General features: G+C 43.4%; 1 protein-coding gene across 2 annotated transcripts in view; it reads right to left on the bottom strand.

Moving 5' to 3' along the window:
• LOC144511761 (tyrosine-protein phosphatase non-receptor type 22-like) overlaps positions 1 to 12,372 on the bottom strand; it is a 107,981-nt gene that overhangs the window by 32,061 nt on the left and 63,548 nt on the right. For both annotated transcript variants that reach the window (XM_078242012.1, XM_078242011.1), the window contains exon 12: positions 9,044 to 9,126. In XM_078242012.1, the coding sequence (XP_078098138.1) occupies positions 9,044 to 9,126 (83 nt within the window). The remainder of the gene's footprint in view (positions 1 to 9,043; positions 9,127 to 12,372) is intronic.

Raw genomic sequence — 12,372 nt, 5'->3', positions numbered from 1 at the left:
CTGTTAAAGATTAAAGTGATAAGATTTCTTGCAATTACTTCTGTTTTGAGTTTTAATTACAGTTTGGAAGAAAGAAGAATAAAAGTGACTGTCTTAATCCAAGTTCTGTATTCTTTTAAATGTTTTACTTACATCTCAGTTTAAGATGTTAAGTTTGAATGAGTGTTGGAAGCTTCCATGTGTGTCTGTGTGTGTTTAACAGAGTTGTTTGTTTTGATGTGATTTTACAACAGTGGGTTTGATACAGAGTTTGAATAAAATTAGAAGGTAAATTGAAATTTCAAAATCAAAGTACATAAATTGAATTTTGATTAAACCTGTGTTTGAATTTTGTTAAGAAAGGATTTAAACCTTGGAGGGAACCATGTGCTCTCTCCTTTGTCTTAAAGTGAAGATTATGAGAGAGTTAGTTGAGAAATTGGGAGAAGAAATTAAGTAATTTTATGGAAAAGTAGATAAGCAAGAACAAAAGAATGAGGTAAATGTACTGTCTATGAGTCAGTTTAAAATATATTAAGTTAAGTGAAATGAATTGTAATTCTGCTTATTTCAAGTTCCAGCAGGAGATTAATCAATTAAATCTTAGTTGCCAATACAAATTGCCCTTACAAATGTCTGATAGTTTAATATTCTGTAACTGGTTAAAATTATGTACTGCCGTTGGAATTTTATGTGCTATCTATTGTTCAAAGTTTGCCAAATATTGAGCACTGTCAAGCTTAAAATCTAGTCAGTTAAAATCAAACCGAAATATTACTGATTAATTAACTAGTATGTATTGTACCTACTGGTTTTGATTTGGCGCCTGTTGTTTTCCTCGAGTGCGGGGGGGGGGGGGGGCGGGTTTGATCTGGAGCTCGGTTTAAATTGGAAAAGGATTGGATTAAAGGGGTTTGGATATCACAGTTATGGTGTGTAAGGTATGATACAACTGCCGCTTGATTATTTTTATTATACAGTATAGCACTGCTATATAGACCCGAAAATAAAATCAAATCCTGAAAAGCCTTCACCAATTTTGTATAATATAGTTATATATTATATGTTGTGTATTGATAAAACATAATTCTGTAGGAGCTTCCTGTTTTCCTCACCATACAAATAATTAAACTAGAGATAATGTCAGGGTACATTATATAAAGATTGGAGCTGTATGGTATGTGATTTTAATGGGGAATGCGATGTTTTTTGATGAGATTATATACAAATGAATAGATGTCCAACTGCAGCCAAAACCCAGTGTAAAGTGTTATTTAATTCACACTAAGCTTTCTATAGAAGGGGGGTGTGTAGTTAACTGTATAATGTACTAGCTAAAGCCATACAGATATCGGGAAATTGTGGACAGAGGTATTGCCCACTATACTGATGAGATTAAGAATTACCACAAACCGAACAACCGGATTAACCCCTTATGAATTAATGACAGAATGGGTGATGATGTAGGTTCACTAAAAGATGAATTCAGGAGATATGTGTTGGAACTAAGCACCCAACTTAAAGGGATGCGCAAATTGGTAAAAGACAATCCGGAACAAAGAGACACAGAGAGAGAGAGAGCTTGAAATGCTCCCTGACGGGCGGGAAGTTGCGTCCAAGTAAAAGCACTACTTGATAAACCTGGGTTCGCCCCTAAATGGGAGGGCCCCTATAAAGTTAAAATTGTGTAGTGTGCTTAATTCACAGATATGCGAGACGGTTGATCTCCAAGCAAGCTGAACGGGTTCGCGGGCAGTGGCGCATGGGCGGTATAGCGTTTGGACCATTGTATAATGGTCGCGCGGGTTATTAGTTAAGTGATAGGATGATTTTCTTGCTGCTTCTCATGACCCTTGCTCTGCTAGTTACGGAGGGGAGGTATAGATGGAATTGTGTAGACTTGAGGATAGAACATCGCAAGCATCTCTGTAACAATGGCTCTGTCTATTGTAATCTTCCGACACATGGAATAAGTCCCTGGGAGGTAACCCGTAGGGACCGCTGCTTGGGATTCCTTAACCATGCCATGTTGCTAACTCTGTTGGAGGGGCGAGGTGATTGGGGTCTCCCATGCAATGTAATGTGGTGTAACTGGAATTTTTGGTGTTTAGCTGAGGGACCGGGATGGATCTGTACCCGGCAACAGCAGAGGGCTCCGGAGGATGTGTACATCAACACGAGATTTGGTCGATCCAAGCAATCATTGTACCAATCCTCTAAAATCCGACCCTATCACATGAACACTTTCATGTATATGTCTCACTTATATGTATTGCAGTCAAAATTCTGAGCAAGTGCTGGGTCTGCTTACATATTCCCATGCACGAAGGAAAGGGGGGAAAGTCCTTTATTCCCTATCCCTTTGTCAACTCCGGGAATGGTAGAGGGGATTTCGAATCAGAATGGAACCCACAATGGGACAAGGAAAGTGACATTTAAAAACCCCATCAGGCATGTTGTGAAAAACCAACAAGGGGGGATCTATCTGCTTGGTAAGAAACGGAACCATAATTATTGGCCGTAGCTACTGTACCCAGCAGGTTAATGTCACCAGTGGTGCCTGGGCTTTGGTGCAACAGATTACAATCCATTGCCCCACTGCTGATGTCCTGGTCAGCCTCTCCTCTACTTATATGAGCAGCATGACTGTATATAACGGTACCTGTTGTGTCTGTGGAAACAATGCCGACCCATGGCTTCCTTGGGATTGGGTAGGATCATGTTACTTAGCATATGTGGTACCCTATATTCACCATTAGTGAGACAGAACGGTTCTTTATGATAGCTTTCCCACTTTATGGGACAGCAAAAGCAGCTCAGGAACGTATACATATGGCCTCGACCTTGGAGAGAATTGCAAATGAAACTAGAGACAGGTTCGAGGAGGTGAGCACAGCCTTCTCTGAAGTATCAGCCGAGGTTGTAGCTATCCGGACTGTTGCTTTATAGAACTGATTGACACTTGATTATGTGTTGGCTTTCCAGGGAGGAACGTGCGCTATAATTGAATCCGAATGCTGCACGTATATCCCAGATGTTTCGGAAAATATAACTCGTTTGGCAGATCATATCAAACGAGTGACGATGACAATACAAGGTGAAGGGAACCGATATCATAATTATAACCCTCGGGATGGCTGGGGCAATGGTTCAGGTCGTGGGAATCATATCTGAAGCACGGGTTAATTGTATTAATTGTCATTGTTATCGCTTGTTGTATTTATATGACATTATTGAACAAACAGCCTGAATTATGTGCAAGTGTACAGGCAGAAGGGGCAGACTTCCTGATGAAGGAGGTAGGCCCATATATATTGGTAACATTTGGCTCTGAGTTGGTCATGGGGCCATGTTTGCATTTGGCCTCTAACCAAAAGGGGGGATTGAAGAAGGGAAAGGGTTAATGTTTTTTTTTTGTGCTCAATGTATTTTGTGCCTAAAAGGTTGAACTTTGTATCTGGAATGTATCATAAACATAACCCTTCCTTATGGCTAGTCACCCCTTTGTTTATATTGCTCCTGGTAGTAGTATAAGCCATTTGTTCATGTCTTTCATCTTTAACTTTTAGTAGTATAAGCCATTTGTTCATGGTTCCCTTGCTTGTTTATATCATTCTGATAAAACAGACAGTTAAATGTAGATGTAGGATTGTAAGTCTTACTTTTTCCGTAGGCTTGTGTATGATTTAAACAAAGGAAGCAGCTACCAAATGGTAGAGTGCGAGAATGGCCGTTTGAAGGAGGACTCCCACTGGGACAGCTGCAATCACACACAGTCACTTCAAAGGAAAAGCTGCGGGAAGAGCAGGGGACCAGAGGTGGCACCTTGACTACAACGACCAGGAGAATTGTGCTTTATGACCCAAGGATACCAGATAGTCTCTAACCATGATCCAGAGACTATCAGAAGCTGTTAAAGGAACTACAATTTATGATCAAGGACTGTTAACTGGACTTTGCTTCATGACTTGTATTGGGAACCCTGATGTATAAAGGTCCACACTTCTTGTGTTCAGAGAGAACTTTGGCTTCCGCTTTCAAGGGGTCAAGTTCTCCCATAAGCTTGTGAGAATAAAGCCTGACTGTATTTTGACTCATACCAGCCTCAAGAGGTATATTTACTGACTTCAATATGCCCTGTTTGTGAACTGAAATCCCACTCACCTGATGAAGGGGCAGTGCTCCGAAAGTTAGTGGCTTGTGCTACCAAATAAACCTGTTGGACTTTAACCTGGTGTTGTTAGACTTCTTACTGTGTTTACCGCAGTCCAACACCGACATCTCCACATCCCATGGCTTTATTTCTGTACAAATTTTACATTGAATTCGCCTTCTCTAACAGACGCAGCTGTAACAATCCTTCAATGTGATTTGTTAAGGCGGCACACTTGCCCCATAGGGCGCGCAGCATCACATCTCTGTCAAATACAGCAAAATTATCCTCGATATTAAACAGGCAGGCGGGAGATTAACTAATGGGGGATATTGTTCACGAGCCTGCCAGCACAATCCTTGGCCATTTGTGTTTTCTCGTGTGTAATAAAACGCTTTGGAAGAGTTTGCAAGTTGCTGAGCAGCTTAAATTTTACACTTTCTCACCTCCCTGTGTGATCGCTGTGTCTCTCAGAATTCTGTATCTGCGTCACTGTCTTGCAACCTCGTTCTCTGGTTCACCCCTAAAGAACCGTGAGTGATCTACTTATTGGTAGAATTGCAAAACACAGAAGGAGGCCATTCGGCCCATCATGCCTCTGTCAACTTTTTGAAAAGTATTATCCAACTAGCCCCTCCTGCCTCTAACCATTATCCTGAAAGTTTTTCCTTTTTTGCTGGAAGGAGCTTCTTCGGTATTTTTCTGGTAAGACGGGGGGAATGCTGGGCCCAAATTTAGCCCACTGTTACGATCAGTCCATCTTCACAATATCCCATCTCCTCACTCCAACTGGAAAGGAAGCAGACTTGTCTTTGTGCAATTGGATGATTGTTGACAGTTGGTTAAACAGTCTCCCCACCCTCTCCCCTCCACCAACGCCATCATGGATTTAATGTATCAGTAATTCTTCCCCAAGGAAATTTCCAGCCACCATCTCCAATTCCTGGAGACTCCAAGACAATCATGGAGGATTTGCAACTCTAAGGAACATTAGTAGTGGCACCAAAACTGATTGAACAACCTTACATAGGACCAGGAACTTGTCAAGAACATAAGAACATAAGAACTAGGAGCAGGAGTAGGCCATCTGGCCCCTCGAGCCTGCTCCACCATTCAATAAGATCACGGCTGATCTTTTTGTAGATTCAGCTCCACTTACCCGCCCGCTCACCATAACCCTTAATTCCTTTACTGTTCAAAAATGTATCTATCCTTGCCTTAAAAACATTCAATGAGGTAGCCTCAACTGCTTCACTGGGCAGGGAATTCCACAGATTCACAACCCTTTGGGTGAAGAAATTCCTCCTCCACTCAGTCCTAAATCCTGTTATTTTGAGGCCATGTCCCCTAGTTCTAGTTTCACCTCCAGTGGAAACAACTGCCCTGCCTCTATCTTATTTATTCCCTTCATAATCTTATATGTTTCTACAAGATCTCCCCTCATTCTTCTGAATTCCAATGAGTATAGCCCCAGTCTACTCAGTCTCTCCTCATAAGCCAACCCTCTCAACTCCGGAATCAACCTAGTGAACCTCCCCTGCACCCCCTCCAGTGCCAGTATATCCGTTCTCAAGTAAGGAGGCCAAAACTGTGCACAGTACTCCAGGTGTGGCCTCACCAGCATCTTATACAGCTGCAAAATAACCTTGCTGTTTTTAAACTCCATCCCTCTAGTAATGAGGGGCAAAATTCCATTTGCCTTCTTAATTACCTGTTGCACCTGCAAACCAACTCCTTGTGATTGTTGCGCAAGGACACTCAGGTCCCTCTGCACAGCAGCACGCTGCAATTTTTTACTATTTAAATAATAGTCCATTCTGCTGTTATTCCTACCAAAATGGATGACCTCACATTTACCAACACTGATCTGTACCTCAAATCCACTTACCTGCATTGTTCCATGTCCCTTTACTGAACAAAACCCGATGCATCACTGTCTTGAAAGCTCAGAATTGAATCCCAGAATCCACACCCTATTTTGTGTCTAGAACATTCCAGGTTTCCAAAGTCCTTTGGGTGTAAATCAATGACCTGTCGTGAATTTTAAGGTTCTGTCCCCTTGTTCTGAGCTCCCCACATCAGGGGAAATAGTTTCTCTCTTGCCTAATCCCTGAATCAAGTTAAACACCTTAATGATCTCATCCCCAAATCTCCAAAACTCAAGGCAGTAAATATTCTCAAATCTATGTTGCCTCTCCACAGGGCAGGTGGCACAGTAGCACTGCTGTCTCACAGCGCCAGGGGCCTGAGTTCAATTCCCGGTTTGGGTGACTGTCTGTGTGGAGTTTGCATGCTCTCCCCGTGTCTGCGTGGGTTTCCTCTGGGTGCCCCGGTTTCCTCCCACAGTCTGAAAGATGTGCTGGTTAGGGTGCAATGACCCGGACAGGCGCCTGACGGTGGCGACTAGGGGATTTCCACAGTGACTTCATTGCACAAGCCTTACTTGTGACTAATAAATAAACTTTAACTTCTAACTTTTTATATCCTTCCTGAGATGCAGTGTCTAAAACTGAATGCATGGCTCCAGTTAGATTGGATGAAGGTTCTCGATATTATTCTCTGTTGTGTATTCCAGCCTCCCTCGAGATAAAAGCCAACATTTCAATCCCCTTTTTGATTACGTTTTGCATTTGGGCATCAATTTCCAGATGTCTGTCTGAACACTGAATTGGCGAGATCAAAGTTAAGCCCCACCTGCCATTCAGTTCATCTGAAAACTCAAAAAATACTGACCAATAACATTTTCATTTAAAATACACGACTCATCGATTGAAGTCAAATTTGACGCTACTTCCTAATTCAAATGTTTAACTTTTGGGTTAAGGAAAGATTATCGAGGCGTTGGATTGTGGAGTCGATTTTATACTTGGTCGGTAGCATTGCGCAATACCCAAAGCATGAGACGCAGGCAGCAGAAGGTGTTTCTGAGCCGTATACACTGTGCGTGGTCACAGAGTAATAAAATCACTCAAGCCATAAAATTTAACCACGCAATTAACAGGCAGGAAATGATGCTGGCCCATTTTAGCAGAAACCCACTAAACTGAGTTCCAGTCAAATTTACACTGTCCCCATCATACACTCCCAGGGCAGGTAGAGCACGGGGTTAGATACAGAGCAAAGCTCCCTCTACACTGTCCCCATCAAACACTCCCAGGATAGGTACAGCGCGGGGTTAGGTACAGAGTAAAGCTCCCTCTACACTATCCCCATCAAACACTCCCAGGACAGGTACAGCACGGGGTTAGATACAGAGTAAAGCTCTCTCTACACTGTTCCCATCATCACTCCCAGGACAGGGACAGCACGGGGTTGATACAGAGTAAAGCTCCCTCTACACTGTCCCCATCAAACACTCCCAGGACAGGTACAGCATGGGGTTAGATACAGAGTAAAGCTCCCTCTACACTGTTCCCATCATCACTCCCAGGACAGGGACAGCATAGGGTTAGATACAGAGTAAAGCTCCTTCTACACTGTCCCCATCAAACACTCCCAGGACAGGTACAGCACAGGGTTAGATACAGAGTAAAGCTCCCTCTACACTGTCCCCATCTAACACTCCCACGGCAGGTACAGCATGAAATTAGCTTGAAGCATCTGAGGCGTGATCGAAACCAACCTTGAAAGGACACTTTGTTAAACAGCTGCGTTCTTGGCCAATGCATGAGGTTCTGTCCTCAAAATTTTAAGCATGTATTCAGAAACGATATGAAGCCGTGTTGAGCTGCTAGGATTAAGGTCAGCCTATCCATGTCTCTAACAGTGAGGATATTTATTCTCATTCAGAATGCAAATATGGATTCAGGTCTATGTGGGAAGGGGTGTGTCCTTCTGCCGTGGACACTATTCCATCATGTTCTTTATGTTCGTGCTTTAATCTTTGTCCGAAGTGGTTGCTGTTTGATGATTTTTTGAGTGTCTCCATAAATGCTGCACGATTGCCTTATCCAGCTCTGTTGATAAGACACTAACTGAAAAGCTGACTTTCGTGTTTATTGTCAATGTGGCAAAAAGCACCGACTATTCAGGAACTGCAGCAAATCCCTGCCACATGACCGTCATGATGTGGAGATGCCGGCGTTGGACTGGGGTAAACACAGTAAGAAGTTTAACAACACCAGGTTAAAGTCCAACAGGTTTATTTGGTAGCAAAAGCCACACAAGCTTTCGGAGCTCCAAGCCCCTTGGGGCTTGGAGCTCCGAAAGCTTGTGTGGCTTTTGCTACCAAATAAACCTGTTGGACTTTAACCTGGCGTTGTTAAACTTCTTAACATGACCGACTGACAGGATTGAATCATTTGATTAATGGAGCGAGGTTTGCGGGGGGGAGGTCAGTGTTTCATGCTGTAACGTGCAGTTGGAGTGTTGCCAACAAACACAACATAGATAGTTGTGTGTGAAAGTAGAAGACAATTTAACCCAATCAGTTAGTTACTTACGATCTTCCATGACTAGTCACTGACTTCCTCCCTTCCACACCAGTGACATAGAGGCTTCCATGCCTTGCTATTGATTGATTTCCATGACTGATTACTGAATTGGTTCCATTACTAGTTACTGGTATCTATATAATGCCTTTAATATATTCAAATTAACTACTTCACGGGAACATTATCAAACAAAATTTTACAGCAAGCCACATAAAGTGATATTAAAACAGGTCACCAAAGGTTTAGTCAAAGATATGGGATTTAAGGAGGACTGAGACCTCGGGAGCTTAGAGTCTAAATTGAAGGCATGGCTGCCAAAGTTGGGGTGAAGGACTCTGCAGAAGGACAAGAAGCCAGAATTGGAGAATTCCAGAGTAATAGTAGGCCTGGGAGAGGTTACAGAGATAGGGAAACACTGACATACCACAGTAAGTTACAGGCCTATGATCCATATTATTGGGCACCATGCATATGTTACCTGTGACGTGATGAGTTTGCCGAGAGAGGGATGGGGTTTGGCAGTTGCCGAGGTCTCTCTAATGCCACACATGGCTCATCAGCCTGTTGGAGTAAAAACACAAAATCAAACCATGAGTGAACCCAGCCTCCTCGACATCACTGAGCACAGGATTTATCGAAACTCAAACGTGAGTGAAATTGGTTCATGCCAGCCATGTGAATCAGGCTTGTAGTGAATCTGCAGCTGATTTTCTACACGCTGGGAGTTACTTTCCATTAACCTGTAAAATACTGGCAACAATTTCAAATCAAGTAAATGTGGCAGCCTGAATAGAAAATTAGTTCCCAAAAAAAAGGAGACAGCTTGAACTATTGTTCTGTGAGGGAAAGATTAGGCATGGTAAAATATCAACTGGCAACTTGCCACCAGCTTGTTTCACTGGCAGAGACCAATTTGACACCCAGGAGATTCTGAAACCAATTGCAGACAAATGATCAAGTAGCAAGGTCAGGTTTCAATTCGAGAATGCAGGTTATTTAAAACTTTACAGTGAAGGCTTGTGAGAGCAAAAACACAACACCTGAGACATCATCACTGGGCAGCCAAAAGAGCCAGTGGGTTATGCTGTAGCAAATCGAATAATGGAAGCAGGAAAGAGATTGAGGGGTGACGATGAGTGAGAATTCATTGGGTACTGGGAAAGAGTAAGAAGTGTTTTTCAGAAGACAAAGAAGGGTGAAAGGAGATCAGAGCAGCGGCAGCACAGGTAGGAAACGTCAACTAATACTGGGTGGAGAATAAGTTTCTGCCCGTAACTAAGCTACACACAATCACAGACACACACACACACAAACACACACAACGCACACACACACACTCTGACCTGCATGCACTCACAACCATCTATAGCCTGAACGGAGATGCATTGGGTCAGCGTCTTCCTGTAAGCAATGCCATTTGCAGTTTTAGTTTCAGTGTGACTTCCTGACTGAAACCGCAGTCACTCAACACCCTCAGTAACAAGCTGCTCGCAAACCCACCCGTTCAAATCAGCATCAACTGTACTCACTTAAAGAGAAAGCAGGTTAAACGTGAGGATTGTGCGTGCAGAATCCGTGCGTTGCACATTAGCAAAACTGAATTGGATCTCGGCTGCTGAACCTAGTGAGGGATGAGGGGCTGAAGTTGTTCATCTTAGACACACACAGTGGCCTGTGAGTTCCCTGAAACAGGCAGGATCATGGTTTTGGTTCGCTGACCCCTTTCTCATTCTGCTGTGCCAATACTAACATTCCTGCTGTCTCTCATGCCCATTTTGTCCGCTTCACTCTCCTGCCTTGGTACTGATTTGTGGTGCAAATGTTCCCCAGACTCTCCCCTTCTTATTCCCAACTCCCCAAATTCTGTTTTGAATTTTGGGAATCCCAATAAATTCAACATCAAGAGTTTCACTGTAGATTGTTCACAGACCGAGAGAGACCAATTTTTAAAAATTCTTCCATGGGATCTGGGCATCACTGACAAGGCCAGCAGTTATTGAGGAAGGCAGCAGATGCTGCCCTTGCCAGCGACATTCACAAAAATGTTGTTCATTCTTGGTCAGTTGCCAAGTCCAGCTGCCAAACAGAAACGGAAATGAGAAATAGAAGGAAAGAAACAGAGAAAGTGAAAGAGAAAGAAAAAGGAATGAGACAGGAGAAGGGGAAGAAAATGGAAGAGAAAAAGAATGAAAGTGAGAGAATGAAATAGAAAAAAGAAAATCATGAGAGAAGGAAAGAAAAAGATATATATCCACATAGAGAGAGAGAGGAAGAAAGACAGGAAGAATGAAAGAAAGAGAAATAAAGAAAGAGACAAAGGAAAAAGGGAGAAGGAAACAAAGAAAACATAATGGATCCAAACTGGTAAAGAAAGCATCTTGGTACAATTAAACTGTACCCAGGATATGACATCACGGCCACTGGACATTCAGTCACAGGCTACATTACTGCAGCAGTGTCGCGGTTTTGGGGTACAATAGTGTGGGTGTTTTCACAAAATCATAGAATCCATACAGTGCAGAAGAGGCCATTCAGCCCATCAAGATTCCACAGACCCTGACATATTATCTTACCCAGGCTCTCCCTCTTGCCCTATTTTGGGTACAGTAGCGTAAGGGTTTAGGGTACACTAGTGACTGGATTTTGGGGTAAAGCAGTGTAGGGGTTTGGGGTATAGTAGTGTTGGGGTTTCAGGGTACAGTAGTGTAGGGGTTTTGGGGTACAATAGAGTGGGGGTTTCGGGATATAGTTGTGTAGCAGTTTTAGGGTACAGTAGTGTAGGGCTTTAGGATACAGCATTGTACGGGTTTTGGGATATAGTAGTAGAGGGGTTTTGGAGTATAGTAGTGTAGGGGTTTTGGGGTACAGCAATGTAGAGGTTTCAAAATACAGCAGTGTAGAGGTTTTAGGGTACAGTGTGAAGGGGTTCATGGTACAGTAGCGTAGGGGTTTTGGGGTACAGTAGTGTCAGGGTTTCGGGGTACAGCAGTGTAGGGGTTCCAGGGTACAGTAGTGTAGGTGTTTCAGGTTATAATAGTATAGGGGTTTGGGGGTTCAGCAGTGTCAGGATTTTGGGGTAAAGTAGTGTAGGGGCTTCAGGGTATCTCGATGTATGCTTTTTGGGGTATAGTAGTGTAGGTGTTTCAGGGGACAAAAGTGTAGGGTTTCAGGGGTACAGCAGTGTAAGGGTTTCAGGGTACAGCAGTGTAGGGGTTGCAGGATACAGTAGTGTAGAGGTTTTGGGATACAATAGTGTAGGGGTTTCAGGGTACAGTATTGTAGGGGTTTCAGGGTACAGTAGTGTAGGAGTTTCAGGTTACAGCAGAATAGGGATTTCGGAGTACAGTAGTGTCGGGGTTTTGGGGTGCAGTAGTTTAGGAGTTTCAGGTTACAGCAGTGTAGGGGTTTTGGGGTACAGTAGTGTAGGGGTTTTGGGGGTACATTGGTTGCAGGGTACAGTAGTGTAGGGGGTTCAGGGTACAGTAGTGTAGGGGTTTTGGGGTGCAGCAGTGTAGGGGTTTCGGGATACAGTGGTGTAAGGGTTTTGGGGTACAGCGGTGCAGGATTTCAGGATACAGTAGTGTTGGGGGGTTCAGGGTACAGTAGTATAGGGGTTTTGAGGTGCAGTAGTGTAGGAGTTTCAGGGTACAGCAGTGTAGGGGTTTTGGGGTACAGTGGTGTAGGGGTTTCAGGGTACAGTGGTGTAGGGGTTTCAGGGTTCGGTAGTGTAGGGGTTTCAGGGTACAGCCGTCTAGGGGTTTTGGGGTATAGCAGTGTTGGGGTTTCAGGGTACAGTAGTGTAGGGGT

Source organism: Mustelus asterias, chromosome 25, assembly GCF_964213995.1.
Source record: "Mustelus asterias chromosome 25, sMusAst1.hap1.1, whole genome shotgun sequence".
Classification (NCBI taxonomy): Eukaryota; Metazoa; Chordata; class Chondrichthyes; order Carcharhiniformes; family Triakidae; genus Mustelus; species Mustelus asterias.
Note: the sequence above shows the minus strand (reverse complement) of the source record. Positions and strands in the feature narration are given on the sequence as shown.